Source organism: Labrus bergylta, chromosome 22 (genome assembly GCF_963930695.1).
Source record: "Labrus bergylta chromosome 22, fLabBer1.1, whole genome shotgun sequence".
NCBI lineage: Eukaryota > Metazoa > Chordata > Actinopteri > Labriformes > Labridae > Labrus > Labrus bergylta.
This window is the reverse complement of record NC_089216.1, coordinates 1,627,992-1,644,668: the sequence shown is the minus strand read 5'-3', so window position 1 is coordinate 1,644,668 and position 16,677 is coordinate 1,627,992. Positions and strand designations below refer to the sequence as shown.

Here is a 16,677-nt window from a genome sequence, read left to right as displayed (position 1 = left end):
CAAGAACAAGACCAAGACATTCAGGGATCAAGACCAAGACCAAGACCAAGACATTCAGGGATCAAGACCAAGACATTCAGTGATCAAGACCAAGAACAAGACCAAGACATTCAGGGATCAAGACCAAGACCAAGACATTCAGGGATCAAGACCAAGACCAAGACATTCAGGGATCAAGACCAAGACCAAGACATTCAGGGATCAAGACCAAGACCAAGACATTCAGGGATCGAGACCAAGACCAAGACCAAGACATTCAGTGATCAAGACCAAGAACAAGACCAAGACATTCAGTGATCAAGACCAAGAACAAGACCAAGACATTCAGGGATCAAGACCAAGACCAAGACATTCAGGGATCAAGACCAAGAACAAGACCAAGACATTCAGGGATCAAGACCAAGAACAAGGGAGGATGAGACGGAGACAAAACCAAGACCATCATCTTGTGTGCAGCAGGCATGTAGCTTACTTAACACCATAACACGGGACGGTTGCGGCCGTAACCGGGGGAAATCAGATTATGAATTAATTGAAGTTATTTCTTCTTCCAGAAAAAGAGGCGTTTTCCTTCTAATCACAGTAATGACGTGGAAACATAGCCGATCAGTGGTGGTCTTGATAAAATCCGGAGTCCGCCCAGTCTGAGACCGAGACATGGTCGAGTAAAAATGCTTTCTATTCCGAGACAGAGACCTTCAAAAAGTGGTCTCGACTCGAGACCGGTCTTCTGAAGGTCTCAGTCTTGTCTCGGAATCGAAAGCATTTTGACTTGATCTAGGTCTCGGACTGGATTTTAAATCAAGACCAGTCAACACCACCACTGACTGTTTTTCCACATAGAAGGAAAACGCCTCTTTCTAAAAGAAGGAAAAACTTTAATTCTTTGACTTTTATCCCCCGGGTTACGCCGCAACATTCCCAGTGTTACGGTCTAAGCGAGTGACACAAGATGATGATTTTTCGGTGATATATTTATGGTCTTGGTCTTGCCTCGGTCTCGAACCCTAAATGTCTCGGTCTTGTCTCGGAGCTGCTACCACTTCTCTTTGCTAATACCAAATACTTTTGATATTATTTTTGTAATTTATTATAAGAAACTATTTTTTTTTGTATATATTCTCAAATGAACGGGTGAAATATGCAATTTTAATCTTTTTCAATTTTTTACATGTTTTTGGAGGGAATCTCTAACAGTGTCTCGCGAATCCCCAGGGGGTCCCGACCCCCACTTTGGGAACCGCTGGTCTACAGTATCAGTTTCTAACAGTACTGCTTATGGTTCCTTGTTAGCAACTGGTGTATCAACAGTTAGACTACTTAACGGTCCGTCCTTCTCGCAGGTTTCTGTCTCCTGAATGTACCCTCGGGTTCACTCGTGTCCTGCCCTTGTGCTATGATCCGGTACACACACACACACACACACACACACACACACACACACACACACACACACACACACACACACACACACACACACACACACACAGAATGAGAGAGAGTAAGAGAGAGAGAGAGAGAGAGAGAGAGAGGAGGCGGAAACCTCCATCTGCCCTGCTCGGTGACCGACCCGTCATCCTCGGGCTCGGGAAAGAAAGGGATCATCTCCCCGGCGTTTGGTCCTCCTCACCGTGAATGAAGAAACCGGAGGAGAAACCGGTGAAGGTGTCAAAAGAAGGGGGAAAAGGGAGGAACTGTATCATGGAGGAGATCTATAGTCTATATATAGGCTATGCCCCGGACTGCACCACCACCACCGCCGCCACCTGCCCTCCTGGTACCGGTAAGTCACGGAGGAGACACGGGGTTAGGAGGGGATTGTCAGTACCGGAGGTCGGGTAAATGTCCGGTTATCGATGCTGACTGACCCGTGAAAATGACTTCTGAGGTCTTGTGAGGTCGGGTTACCGTTCAGCCATGTTGCAGGAGACCGAGAGGGAGGAGGGAGGAGGGGGGGGGGGGGGGGTAACGGCTGGGCTCTTGACACCTGCCCTCGTTTCCGGTGACTGAAGGAGGAAAAAGATTATTCACAATGTCTAATTTGGCGGTTAGAAACGGTAGGAAAAGAGAACCGGGGATTGACTTTCTGACTCGGTGTGTACGGGAGTCTGAGTGCCGTTCAGCCATGATGCAGGGGGGGTGGAGGGGGGGGGGGGGGGATATAAAACTAACGGCCGGGCTCCGGGGGGTTTTGACACCGACCGACCGACAACGAGGGGAAGACAGGTGGGGGGGGGGGTGTTGTGGTGAAAACTGCTGCCCGGTCATATCGCTCCCCTGTGGGATGCGGATGCGGCAGCTCGTGCCGTGTCGCTTAGAGACGGAGGCTGAACGAAACGGGGTCGACGGGGGTAGCGCGTGAACCGAGGCGACTGTCGGTTAAATCATTTTTACGTAATTAAAAAAAAATCGTATTTTTTAACTATATTATTAACATATTCGACAAAATATGTACATTAATTTATTCATATTTATATAAATTAATAGAATATAGAATAATAAAATATTTTTTTATGTAATTATTTGATTCAATATTTTTTAATTAAAAGTGTAATGTTTAGTTTATTTCAATTTAATAATTCGATTCAATATATTTATATATTTTTAATTTATTTGTATTTCTAATAAATTCAATCGATTTAATTTTAATTTTTAATTTATTTGATATTTCAATATTTTTAAATGTATTTTAATAAACATGTATTTTATAATGCAGTTTTTATCGTTAAAAATATATGTATACACTTTTTTATGCTAATAAAACTATATACCACATATTTAATGCATGATTTTTTTTAGGTTAGGGTTATTTAATATAACTTAACTTACTTAACCCATTTAAATCATATTTAGCACAGGTGTTGGCTGAAGTGTCAAAATATGATATTTCATCAAAATGCACCGGCAAGCAGAGCTCAGTTATACCAGCTGGTGGCAGGTGGAAGTGCTTATTGACGATTATTGATCGTAATTGATGATTGTTTGTTGGCTGGAAGGTCAGGCCAGGAGACGACACAGCACGGGTCTGTTACCATGGCGATAACACAAAATGATTTATGCCCTTATTGTTATTATTGGGACCATATCCATTCAATTATTAATTCATTCACAGATTCACTTTGTTAAAATGTCTCCTCTCCATCCCCTCCTCCCTTTATCTCCCCCCCTCTCTACCCTCTTTCTCCCTCACGTATCCATCCTCTCTCCTGTCCTCGCTCGCCCTTCGTCCTCACTGCTCCTGTCTCTCTATCTCGTCTCTCATCCATCTTCTCCTCCTCTCCCTCCATCCCTCTCCTTCTCTCTCTCTCTTTCAGGTCAATGAGAGGCAGCAACAGCTCGGTCCAAACACAAAATCCTCCCTCTCCAGTTTCTCCTTCGCCTCGATCGCTCCTTTTCTCTCCCTACCATGTTCTCCTCACTTCCATATGTTAACAAACACACTCGTCTTATTTTAGCATCACTGCCTTCCTCCTCCTCCTCCTCCTCCTCCTTCTCTCTTGCCCTCCTCTCTTCTGAGTTTTGACTCCCTCTCTTTTCACACACACTCACAGATAAACACGCACACACTCACTCACTCACACAACGGAAAATGAAGCGTGGGTCGAGTGTGTTGCAGCCTCCCTCCGATGCAGCCAAACGACACACACACTCTGCAAACACACACTCTGGCGGTGTCGGCAACGCCGGCTCTATGAGTGTGCCCGACACACACGCTGCCGACACACATGCTGAGCGCACAGCGGAAGCACACGCCACAGGTTCGAGTCCCTTCCCATCAGCCACCACTCTCTTTAGCCCTGATGTCAGCAGCAAGATGGCGTCCGACCTCCTCATCAGGCTGTCAGGTAGTACACACACGCACACACACACGCACACACACACACACACACACACGCACACACACACACACATACTCTATATGAGGATAATATAAAATTCTTTGGGAATTTTTTACAGATTAATTGATCAGACATTGACAGAAAATTGAACATTAAAAGTTTAAATAAGGGATCAAAAATCAAATGTATTGGTCAAGCAAAAAAATCAAGCAACATCATCTTTTTATTTGACATTGATATAAAAACCATACAGTTCATTTACTGATTAATAAATAAAGAAAGTAAGTATTTTTTTAATCCCACTTCCTCAGTTTGGGAGGCTGGTGGCCGTCGACCAATGAGTCTGCTTCTGCTCGTTGAAAGAGGTTTTTTCTTTCCACCGTCGCTCATTTGAAATGATGAGTGCAACAGGGCGGTTACTCTTAAAAGGAATTTGAAAAAAAATCCCCGTTCAATATTTGTAGGAACATCCAGACTGTTGACGTGAATGCTATGTTTCCTCGGTATGATATCAGAGTGTGTAATCTTAATGAATCCTCTTGTGGGTGAATAGAAGCACATCAGTTCTCTTTGAATAAGAACAAGTGAAAGTTTTCGTTGCAGGTTGATACTTTTTGTCCATGTAGTGGGTAAGGCTCTTCTCGTGTGGCGTGCAGTTATCAGACTGTAACATGATCTCTACTGTAATCTGTTTACACTTAACTCCAAATCAGATCACTCCAACACAGCTCCACTGCATTTCTTTTCTCCTCAGAGGCCACCCAGAAGGCCCAGTTGCATCCTGGTAGGCGGGCTGAAGTGGAGCCTCAGAGGCACGAGGCCATGCCCGAGGTGCGTGGCGGCCAGCAGGACGAGCCGGGCCTCGCTCTCTCGCCTGACGGCCCCGGCGCGAGTCCCGAACCGCCGTCGCTCTCGCACACGCCCGACGGCAACGCCACCACTGACACAATGGCTTCAGATATGCTGAGGAAGCTGGCAGGTACCGCAGTGTGTGTGTGTGTGTGTGTGTGTGTGTGTGTGTGTGTGTGTGTGTGTGTGGGGAGAACATGAGGGAGAACAGGTAGTGAAGGATTGGAGAAGTTAAAGAAGGTCGTAAGCTGTCGAGTTTTATGAATGCACAAATATGTTTTGGTATCAGAAAATGTTGATGATTCATTCCTTTTCTAAACACCTGTCTTATGAAGTTCAATAAACTTCTGCACTTTTAAAAACTAAAACAGTTTGATGGTTTATCTGAGAATTTATCAGCAGTCAGGTAAACTTCACTGATTTCCATCCAATTACAGAGCGACAGGAAGTGAACGTCCATGCAGTGAGGATTAAAGAAGAAGAAGAGCCAATGGAAGTCGACACATTGGTCATCCGCGATCGACCAATCACAAAAGAGAGGACCTCACTTTCCCCGATGGCGAGCCACCGCCACTACAGCATCAAAACAGAGGACCAGCGTCTCAGCTGCGACAACATTGAAGAGCAGATGCACCCAGGAGCCAAAATGGCCGACCAGTGTCTTCATGGCCTTAAAGCAGAGGACAGCTTTTATACTGGCTCTAAAACCACAGACAGCCTCGTCACCGGGGACAACAAGTTTCAGTTCAGAGTGAAACTGGAGGATCGCGGCGTCTCTGGAGCCAAAATGGAGGACCAGCTTCTCTCTGGTGCCAAGATGGAGGAGCGGCTCCTCCTCAAAGCAAAAATTGCAGAGAAGCCTCCGTCCGCGGCTAAGATGAGCAACGCGTTTTTCTCCGGAGCCAAGATGGAGGACCAGTTTCCTTCAGGAGCCAAGATGGAGAACCAGCTTCTCGTCGGAACCAAAATAGAGACCCGGCTTCTCCCCGCGGCCGAGATGGCGGATCTCGTTTTCTCAGGAGTAAAGACGGAGGAGCAGCTCTTCTTTGGAGTCAAGACGGAGGACCAGTTCAACTCCGGAGCCAAGATGGCCGACCACTGCCTCCGAGCCGTGCTGTGGCAGGACATGTCGGTGAACCTGGCGTCCACGCTGCTACACCAACTCTCAGGTAACACACAAATACACACAATAAAATCTAAGTTTATTTTATGATTTAGAAAGAATTTAAAACAAAACCAGAAGATGTTTCCCTACTTAAAGTTTATTTTGTGTTTTTCCTGCCTTTTGTCCTGTTGTATCACCAGCTGATTTCTGCCCTGTGTGTTTTTGCAGAGAGGGTCAGTAAATCCAACAGTCGGCTGGTGGAGAGGATGACTCCGCCCCTCAGGAGCAGGTAACCTCACACTCCTGACACTCCTCACTTCTGACCTGCCTTGTTATGACACTAACTGGTGCACCGCTGTGTGTGATGTTGTCTTTCTGTAGTCCTGTTTTAAAGGTGAATGTGGATCCCCTCGGCTCCTCCCCACTACCGAGCTCCCAGGAACCTCCACATGGTAAAAACACACACACACACACACACACACACAGTAGGTGTAGAGTATCTAAATAAACAGCATCTCAGTGTTTAGATGGAAACACAGCAGCAGCACTGAGAGAGGAGTCAGCTGCTCCCGCTCCGCTTGAGGAGGCGTAGATCTCTGAATGTTGATCAGCGTCTCCGGGGAGAGTTACTGTGATCACACACTGAGTCAGAGCCGATCGCTGATCTGTTCTCGGCGTAATGCACAACAACGATACTGACAGGCAGAGCGCAGGAACTGAAGGTCACTGATCCGGTTTGAAAAGCAAGAATGTGATGTCACGGTGACGGCAGCCAAAATAACGAGAACTAATCCGTCTTCATCCAGATCAAAAGTTAATTCATGCATTTTAGTTTTGGTTGGCGGTTTAAAACAGTGGTTCCATTTTCTGTCATTTTCTTTTCTTTAAATTCAGCTTTAGAAAATACAAGAAGCTCAATTAGATTCAACATATAATCTGGTGTTCCTTGATATTTAAGGAGTTAAAAAAAAGGTTTGTAAAGTTCCAAAATACTTCACAAAAAAAGGTTAACACAGGACTTTACGTTTTCAAATATTTACATAATTTCAATATTCTAACTTTCAACTTAATGATTAGTGGTGTGCAAAACTGACAAAATTGCTAAACACTGGCCAAAAAACGGTAAGGGCCCCCCCTTACCGTTTTTTTGGCCAATGTTTAGCAATGTACGCGGCGGCCTCCGGCTTGTTAAATAAAAGCAGTGGTTCCCAAGTGGGGCGCCCAAGTATATATTTTTTTGACCTGTTTTTATTTAATTTTTCATTTATTCATAAAATTGCTGCGAGAACCTTACAGCCTCTCGTCTCCTGCGGAGGGATAAGAGTGCAGAATCACATCAGCAAAGAGAGAGAGCGAGGGAGCGATAAGGTCCACTGTCCGTACATCCCTCTTGTGTTTGCAGCGCTGTTGCAGAGTGCTTTGTGCCGTGACATGCGCACGTTACCACGTTTAAAAAAAACAACAACTAATTAACGTTTAAACGTTTAGCGTTTAAACATTTAAATGTCAAACCTCTTATTGAAGGCTTTCAAGTTATAATCTACCTGACATGGATGATAACCTGAATATGAATGGCTAATGTAGCATGATGCTGAATGGTGCTTCAGAAGATTTCATTAAATTATTTTTAAATGATGTCATCTTCTGTTTGAATCTGATGTGACCTTCGACCTTTAGATTCACTACTAACAGTTCCCTAACTAAAGCTTTACTTCATACCCTACTCTGACATTTTTAAATAAACACTTCAGTGTGCAGTGTTTTAAAAGCAGTCTCATTGTCATTACTTCTTAATGATAGTATTTACTGTTTCTGTCTGTGTGTTATGGATTAATGCTGCCACCAAATTGCCCCTTTGGGTTTATTATAGCGATTGTGCTGAAGTGAACCGACTAAACACAAACACTCAAAAGTCTACAGTCACAGAAAGGAGTGTGAATAATGACCTCCAGAGGGACGCATCATTAGGAGATTTCTCAGAGCAAAGAAAGATAAATGAAAAACGTGGAAGCAGAAGGTTCGTTTCATGAATTGCTAATAAAGTCTCTTCTGTTTCTCCTCATCACAGAAAGCAAAACCAGCCTCAGCAGAGATCAAACCACAGGTTGCTCTTACTTCTTCAGGTAACAAATACACACACGTGTGAACTGCGAAAGTTATGTGGACCCTCTCTGAAAAAAACAACTCCTGGGCTTCAAAACTTCATCCTAAATCTTACATTCAAGGCAGGGTTGGTAATTTCCAAAACTAGCATGATTTTGAAAGTAGCATTCCCTCTGTGCTCCGTCTAAAGCCACGCCCCCTCACTTTCATGCACTCTGAGTGCGGGCTAGAGCACGCAAGGGGTAGAGAGCGAGCAGGAAGGCGTGTGATTGGTTCATCAGATTGGTACCTTACAAACTGATACAGATGATGGATTTTCTTTGTTCCTTTTTCAAAGAATATGAGTTATTAATTTCTGTCAGGACCTAAAGACAACTTTAAATCTTAAAAAGTGGATCTGGAGAAAATTACCAACCCTGCCTTTAACTATAACACCATCAAACAGGCCAAAACATAAAAGCGAGTATTTGCAAAAATCTCAAGCAGTACTCAAAGCACTCATATCTAACAGATGTGATGTGAAAGATGTCCCCACAAGGTGTGAAACTCTCATAGGTCCCCCCTAAGGTAGAAAAACAAGCAAACAGTCTTTTTCCCTTTTTCACTTTAAATACTGAGTGACTTGAAAGTCAACTCAGTTCGAGTTATTGTTGCATATTGTAGAAAAACTACAAGTACATCTCCAATGTTTACATTTTTAAGGCCGTTTGTAAGTACTGTGAGTTCCTGTCTACACACACATACTTGTACAACTACCCTAACGAGGACCCCTATGTATAAACACAATTATGAGGACCCTAATTAGCATACATGACTTTCTGGCCTCTGATTCCAAATCTAATACTTACATGAACTCTAAATCCCTCAAACAGGACGTTATAAAAGTAAAGTCACACAATGTGTCCCCACTTTGTGAAAATGTAAAACTCACTAACGCCTCAATAGAGAACAAACCATCTGACGGAGTTTTGTAGGCCAACCCAGAAGTAGCTTCTCCATGGGGTCTAACTAAGAATTCTCCTATGGGATGTTTTCATTGGATTTTGGATCATTGCAGAAAATAATCTCTGTGGTAAACACACGTTTCTGAAGCGTAGGCGTTTTGTTCAGCAGGATAATCTTCACAGATGAACGCCATTTTTATGATGTTTGAAGCGTTAATGCAGCCGACAGAAGTAAAAAGCTAACGTTATGCTACAAGCTAACTACACCACGGTGGGATGATTGTGACGTCACTAGCGTTATGCTTCAGACGATCTCCGATAAACTAATCCACGTAGTTTAATAAATAGTTTACTAACATAATATTCACCTGAACCTAAAGATTAAACCTACAGGAGACATCTCCGACTAGTGAGAGAGTTCCCGCCCTCTGTGTCCGGCGTGATGACCTTTAATGTCCCCGACAACCACTGTAGTCACATTTAGCCGCTTGTTAGCAACCGCCTTTTTAAAGACGAGTAAAAACTTCAAACTTCACAAGTGGAGGTATTACCTAACGTAGTTTATGTGCTCTAACAAAACACCAACATCTCTTCAGCTTGTGTTAACCACAGACCTTATTTCAGGAGTCTAACCACAAACTTGACTTTTAGACGTTAGACCCCATGGCGCTCAAATGCTAACTTATGCTAACCGGGTTTTAGGACTCAAAACACCCCAAATCCTTTCTTCACTTTAAAGTCAGAGTTTTAAGTCATAATGAGGAGAATAATATGAACCTCTTGAGTAAATGTCCGACTGAAACACAAACCTTACGTTCCCTCCAGGTGTCATGTGTGCGGGTTCGAGACCAACAGGGGAGCCCTCTTCCAGGGTCACATGACCGAACACCGCCAATGGGAGCAGGGCTCCTTTTCGCTGCACTGCTGCGTGTGCGACCATTCGACCAATCAGGAGGCGGAGATGAGGGCGCACGCCAACACGCACATACACGGGAACGCCGGCAGAGAGATGAGGTGAGGTGTTTGAGTTTGGTTGATGTTTGATTCTTCAACCTGTTACAGATCATGACGTCAGAGGGTGGATAGAGTCAAAAATCAGAGACCTGCTGCAAGGACTACAGCATATGTACACGGGCCGCGCACCCTAACCACTTATCCACCGGCGCCCCTCATACCTTTATAGTTAACTGTTTTCACCCTAAGCACCTTTTTTCCAAAACTAAAGCGTTACAGTTGAGCATCCTCACCGCCCTGCGTCTGCGGCTTTTCATCGCCGAGCTCACGGCGCCAATGTCACTGCTTCCCCGACGACCGGTCGACATAAGAAAGGGCGTGACTTCTGATATCAACTTGGCAGCCGGCCACACACGCCGGCGCCATCTTAGACCTTCAAGGTCAAGAGCGGCTGCTACCACCAGGCCTCGAGGAGTTGAGACTCCACGACTCATCATTCATTTATATTCTTTTACATTCAATTCTTTCTCCTTTTTGATTGAACTCTTTGTTGTATTGTTTTTATCATGAATGTGTTTTTGTAATTGTATTTCACTCTTCTGTTTTTGTGTTTCTGTAAAACACTTTGCGTTGCTCTTGAGAAGATATTTAAAGAAATTTGCCAAGCCCTTAAAAGTTTAATCATTTCTTAAATAAAATCGAATATAAATTCAAAACAGAACTTCAGTCACTACCAAGAAGAGCAGTGTGAAAAGTGCCGTGAGACAACTTTTGTATCCTAGCAACAATAAGCCCTGGTGAGAGGCGCTCTGAGATTTTAGGCCGTGGTCGCTGCCAGGACAAAATCAGTCGTTTGTGGTTCTTTATAGAGAACTGGAAGTCCTGATTCGGTGATCATGATGAGCTCGTGTCTGGATCAGAGTGAGACGATCCATTTCTTTAAATAAATAAAAAATGGATCAGCAGATCCCTGAAAGCAGAAGGTGCGATCGCTCCAATCCAGATTTGAACTTTTTGAAAGATTTGGCGCTCAATCATAGAAAATGTCTCGTGACTGTGAGAGCCGCTCTGAACGTGTTGATGGTTCGTGTGTTGGAATGTGTGTGTGCTTCATCTACTTCACTGTCATCGTGTGTGTGTGTGTGTGTGTGTGTGTGTGTGTGTGTGTCTTATTAACCCGTCCTTCCCCTCCTGACTCCCAGATGCCCCGTCACACCTTCCGCCGCCGCCACCCCCGGCATCCCTCCATCAGTTTCCAAGGCAACGCAGCCGGAGAATAGCACTTCGGAGCATCGCTGCCGCATCTGCCAGAGGTCGTTTCCAGGGCAACAGGAGCTCCTGGTCCACTTCCAGGGTCATCGTCAAGGCAACCAGTACCGGTGCGACCGGTGCGGCCACCTGACGCGGACAGCCAACAAGCTGGTGGAGCACGTGCGCGTGCACACGGGCGAGCGGCCGTTCACCTGCGAGCTCTGTCCCTACAGCGCCAAGCGACGGGACAGTCTGCGGCTGCACTGCAAGGTCAAACACCCCGCAGACGTGCACACACACCGCTCCTACGTGCACGGAGACAATCAGCGAGCGCACAAACACCTGCAGCGGCTGCACACGCCGCCGCACGCACATGCTGCTGCTGCTCCCTCCTCCTCCTTCTCCTCCTCCTCCTCCTCCTCCGCTCTTCCTGCTCTTCATCCCTCGCTCTCTGACCGCGCAGGGTGGAGGGATCTGTCTCCTCTCCTCCCCATCACCACGCTCATTACTCTGAAACCACGCTCTCCGTCATCCTCCTCCCCCCCCTCCCCCTCTCCCTCCTCGCCCTCACCCTCCTCCTCCTCCTCCTCGTCTTCCTCCTCCAAACACTCCTTCCTCGGTTACCTTGGTCTGACGACCTCTTTGTAAATGCTTTTTTTTTTCTTTTGTCCTTTCCTCTTCATGTTTCCTCTGCTCTCTCCTTTCTTCTCTTTTTAACCCTCTTGTCTCCTCGTCTTTTCAACCTCTCCTCGATCTCTTTTGTCCGCCCTCTATGTCTCCTTTCTTCCTCTTTTTCTCCTCTCCCCTCGTCCCATCAAGTGACTTTCTCTTCTTTTTCTTCTTTTTTTCCACTCCTCAATCCTCCCTCTTCTTCTCTCCTTATCACCTTTACTCACCTCTCATTTTCTTTCTCATCCTCTGCTTCTCTTTATTTCCTCTCCTTTTACCTCCATGTTTCACTTCCTTGTTTTATTTCTATTTCTTCTCCATGCTTTCTCCTTCCCCTCTTTTTTCCAACTCATCTCCTTGCATCTGCTCTTTTTTCCCTAACCTCCCTTCCTTTTCTTTTCTCCTTTCCTCTCTCCTTGATTGCTTTCACTACTCTCCTCTCTTTTTCATTTAAACTCCTTCTCCTTTCACATTTTCTTCTCGTCTCCTTTCTTTGCCTCCTCTTCTGTTCTTGTTTCTTTGTCTCCTCTCTCCTCCTTTATCCATCCGTTGGACTTTTAAAGTGATGGATGTAAAGCTCTGTAATGTATCGAGGTACTGTCACTCAGCACTATGTACTGTATGAGAATGTCAATCAGCTCCTGTTATGCTCTGTGATGCACTGAAGAAAACTCACAGTTTAGGAACGTTTTTGAATTTATTCGACTTTTGCATCATGCTCGTGATTTTTGCTGCATTCCTGCCTGCTTTTAGCGCCTCATGTAACCACTGAACTCTTAGCTATTTAAACTGTGTGACACATATTTATTGCCTGTCTCTCTTGTCCTTCAGAAACCTGAACCTTAAAAAATACCTCCTGCGACCTTTAACCCTCTCAGATCACGTCTTGGTCCCGCGTGATAAACTCATATCTGTGTTAGCAGAAATCACATTTTGTTCTTTTGGACCCTTAAAGGCCTCGTCTACACATCGGCAGATATTTTTTAAAACTGTGCGTTTTGACCTTTACTGACCTTTAGTAAAATTCCTTTCATCTTTGTCCTTGAAAATATTCTGCAAATCGTGAACAGACATTAATACGTGCAAAAATATTTGTAATTCATGAATGTAAAGAGCATGAATGTAAAACCCGTTGCTCGGTAACAACTTTTTTTGAAAGTTAAGTTGAAGCCATTAATCACATATTACTCAGAGACATATTTATAATTCCACTTTACACTGAATATAAAGCTGCGGGGGATGGGAATGGAGTAAGCTCGGCGAGTTTCCATCGATTTTTCTCCCGCTTAAACACGGTCGGGTCTTAGTGGCAACATTTTCTAGCTTCTCCTGTGGGGATCCTGAGGTGTTAATGAATTGATCTTCTCACTACAAGTGTTGCTGGAGCATTTTGACCTCTTCAAGCCGTTCACTCTTCATGCACCTTGTCAGTTGGTGAAGTTTGTGCCAGAAAATCCTCTTTTTGTCCAGGATCCTGAGCTGTCCCAGGCCAGACAGGATTTATAATCCCTCCAGCAAACTCTGGGTCTACTCTCGGGTCTCCTCCCAGTCTGGCAAACCCAGAAAACCTCCAAAGGGGGGCATCCTGATCCGATTGGCTTCTGTTTGATGCGTTTGAATAGCAGCTCTACTGCCTCTAATGTCCGAGCTCCTCACCCTTTCCCCTAAGGCTACACCCGGCCACCCTTAAAAAGGAAACCCATTTCATCCGCTTGTATCCGCGATCTTTATTCTTTCGTTCCCTGTCCTCAGCTCCCTCTTCCCCACGGCGGTCCAGCTTGGTGAGTTTTGGTTTTAATCAAATTATTGGACAGTAGTTTTAAGAAAGCGCTACATGGTAAATCAGAGGATCCCCCAAAGTCATGACTGTTACTCTTGTGCCATATTTAAGGTCAATCAGTCCAACAGTTGTTGAGTTATTACAGTCTAAAAAATAAAATCCAGTTATCTCTCCCCACTGATTGAATTAATTAATTTTTAGTGAAAATGAATCTCGGACCAAGCGGGCTGAGCAGGTGCCATATGCATGAAGTGACACTTAATTATCACCTTATTTAACATATTTCAAGAGAGTGGATTTGTGCCAAACAAGCCGGAGCGTCGTCCAGAGCGAGAGAGCGAGTTCAGCTCTCGACTGAGGCCTTTCAACACGTCCAGATTTACTCGTTCAGTTCCTCACAGATGGGAGGATTTTTTTGGCAGGTTCCGGGTTTCTGGAGGGCAGTGATGATATTTATGATATTTGTGTTGTATATTGATAATGTATTTGTGTTCACATTAATACACGGGGCTCCTTAGAGTCCAGACCGTCTTAATTTAAAGTTGCACTAAATGTCGTTTTGCTGAGACGAAAAAAAAAGATTAATTTCACAATATTTCAGGGTTTTTTTGTTTCGCTCTTCACATGACCAGCGAACGCCAAACTGTTCCTCTGTTTTTTGTTTTTTTTATACAGTCTGTGTCCACCTAGCTTTTTTTTCCCGGGCAGACGAGCGCTGGCTGTGCGCTCGGGAGGGCTCGCGTGATAAGAAGAAAAGCGCTGCAAGTCCGTCCTGTTTCTATGACAACAGTCTGCTGACAACAGCTGCTGTATGACCGAATGTTTTTTATTTGAGATCTTTTATTTCATGGAGCAAACAGGATACAAGACCCGACCCGTAGGCGGCAAAACTACAGTGAATATCAAACATTTAGGAAAAGAGCGCTGGTGACGTCAACAGCGCCTTTCTGAAATGCTGAAAGATTTTGAATTTGATCCCTCGGAGCGGGCGCACCAAAGAGACAGAGCGTTCTGGAAAAAGATGCTTCCTGCTGCCAATGCTCTCTCTTCATTGAAAATAATTGGAAAGAGACGCTCAGAAAAAAACGCTAGGTGGACACGGCGCCTAACCATCTGATCCAGCTGGTGTGAAGTCACTTCACATTCATGTAAGCAGGGCGTACAGTTGGCATGGCAACAACTGAAAGAGATCAATTAGTCATGTTTATTACTCTACAAAGAGCCTTCAGGTGTCATGGAAGTAAAAAGATGTGCGCAGTTCAATAATTCATTCACATGTCGCCTCCTGTCCTCCAGGGGGCGTCGGAGGCAGAATTTCTAAGGGCAAAAATTATTGAATTGTGCGCTTTTTTTTTTATGTCACAGTGATGTCACAACGCCAAAACAAGGCGGGGTTTTTAAACCGTAAGAGGTCAGGAAGGTCCTGTTTTTTGTGAGCTGTTAAGTGACTCCTGAGAGGACAGGGTCTTTACCTCTGCTGCACATTCAGCTTTTCGTTTTCTGACTAAAACTGACGCTGAGAGACGCTAGCTAGCTAACATGCTAAAGACGGTTGAGAAGAAAGAGCAGCGGCCGGCGGAGTGTTTCCTTTTTTTAATTTCTTCATGTTTGATTTACAGTTTATGTTCACATTTCACGATGACGAAAATGTATTTAAACTGCATGCAAAACAAATACAGGGAAGAAAACACAACGAGGACAAAATACTTTCTTGTTCTCACTGATTTTATTCTTAATTTATTTGCTGTGTTGCTTGATTTTAACTGTGTTATGAACAGAAATGTATTATAAGCAGCCTACAATAGATTCCTTGGCAAGCAAACTCACTAACAAGCTAACCTCTCTAAAGGTGAGTGAGTTGGTTTCTTGCTAAATAACCGAAGTCGCCCTAAGAGGGTGAAGACAAGCCGCCTTGTTAAACCAGAGTAACATTTGCACACAACAAATAAAGGTTTAATAACATGATGATTCCTTTTTATCCTGTTTCCTGTTTGTCAGTGAAGACAAGTTAGATGTAAAAGTTGACTAAAACAAGTCATCAAAAAAAGTCCCAAAAACTGCAGTTCCTAAAGTGGCCACTTGAGGCTGGCTCCAAAAGTGAGTCAATCCCCTTTGAGCTCCATGTTACATTTTTCGACTTTACAGTAGAAATTATTTTGTTTACAGCGCGGTACAAAAACTGTTTTGGTCTCTATAGCTCATTTATTTAAAGAGCTCAACAGAGTGCGTCAGGAATAACAATCCCGTTCATTTTCTGGATAGCGGATTTGATTATACGGCATGATGTCATAACCATCCAAGGTAGACAGAAGACGAGCGACCTGGGTGTTGTTTACGCTCCTGTAGGAGACACAAGTTGGTCTGACATCAACCTCATTTTAAGAAAAACAAGATTTATTTGCAATCTTGGGGAAAAGAACTACACTACCCAAAATCCTTAAGTGTCATAGGGACGTCTCTGAAGGTGGAGCTTGCTGTTACCATGGCGATGTTTACCGCCCCGTAAACCTCTGATGTCCACTGTTACCGCTGAAGTTCAACACACTATACACAAACTACAACATTATTATTAACAATATTAGAACTACAATAAAGATGGATAAAGAAAGTATACGTTTGGACAGGAAGTACCCACAGGTGCTGACAGGAAGTGGCCAGAGGTGCTGACAACATTGGCAGCTGTTCTTGAGAGTTCTAACCAGCATCAAAAGCATCCTAAATATCATCATCATCATCAATAATATGGAGACCATCATCATTAAGTTAGTAGGTATTCAAGAAAGAGCTGGGTCTTTAGCTTTTTCTTAAAGGTGCAGAGGAGTTTGGAAGTTCATTCCACCACCGGGGGGCGACAGAGGAGAAGAGTCTAGTTAGAGACTTAGGACCCTGTTGTGAAGGTTGGATCAGGCGCCTTTCATTGGCAGAGTGTAGTGGGGGGGGGGGGGGGTGTAGACCTGGATGAGAGAGTTAAAGTAAGGAGGAGACGTTTTTTTATGAGTTTTAAATTTCATGCAAGTCTGTAGCCTAGTGGTAATTGCGCCAACCTGTAGTCCTCCAAGCAAGCGACCCGGGTTCAAATCCGACCCCGATTTCTGACTCCATCCACTGCCCTGCCTCTAAGATGACAAAAATAAAACCGTACTAGCTGATCTCCGGTGCAGCAGAGGTAACTAACTACCACAA

The 16,677-nt window shown here is 44.4% G+C and overlaps 1 protein-coding gene across 1 annotated transcript; it reads left to right on the top strand.

The window, feature by feature from the left end:
* Nucleotides 1–1,475: 1,475 nt before the first annotated feature.
* LOC136177422 (zinc finger protein 827-like) lies at nucleotides 1,476–15,459 on the top strand. Its single transcript, XM_065950608.1, has 9 exons — nucleotides 1,476–1,783; nucleotides 3,315–3,845; nucleotides 4,594–4,818; nucleotides 5,126–5,857; nucleotides 6,022–6,082; nucleotides 6,175–6,245; nucleotides 7,862–7,916; nucleotides 9,666–9,854; nucleotides 10,997–15,459. The coding sequence occupies exons 2-9, from the start codon at nucleotides 3,590–3,592 to the stop codon at nucleotides 11,691–11,693; spliced, it is 2,286 nt and encodes a 761-aa protein (XP_065806680.1). The 5' UTR covers nucleotides 1,476–1,783; nucleotides 3,315–3,589; the 3' UTR covers nucleotides 11,694–15,459.
* Nucleotides 15,460–16,677: the final 1,218 nt, after the last annotated feature.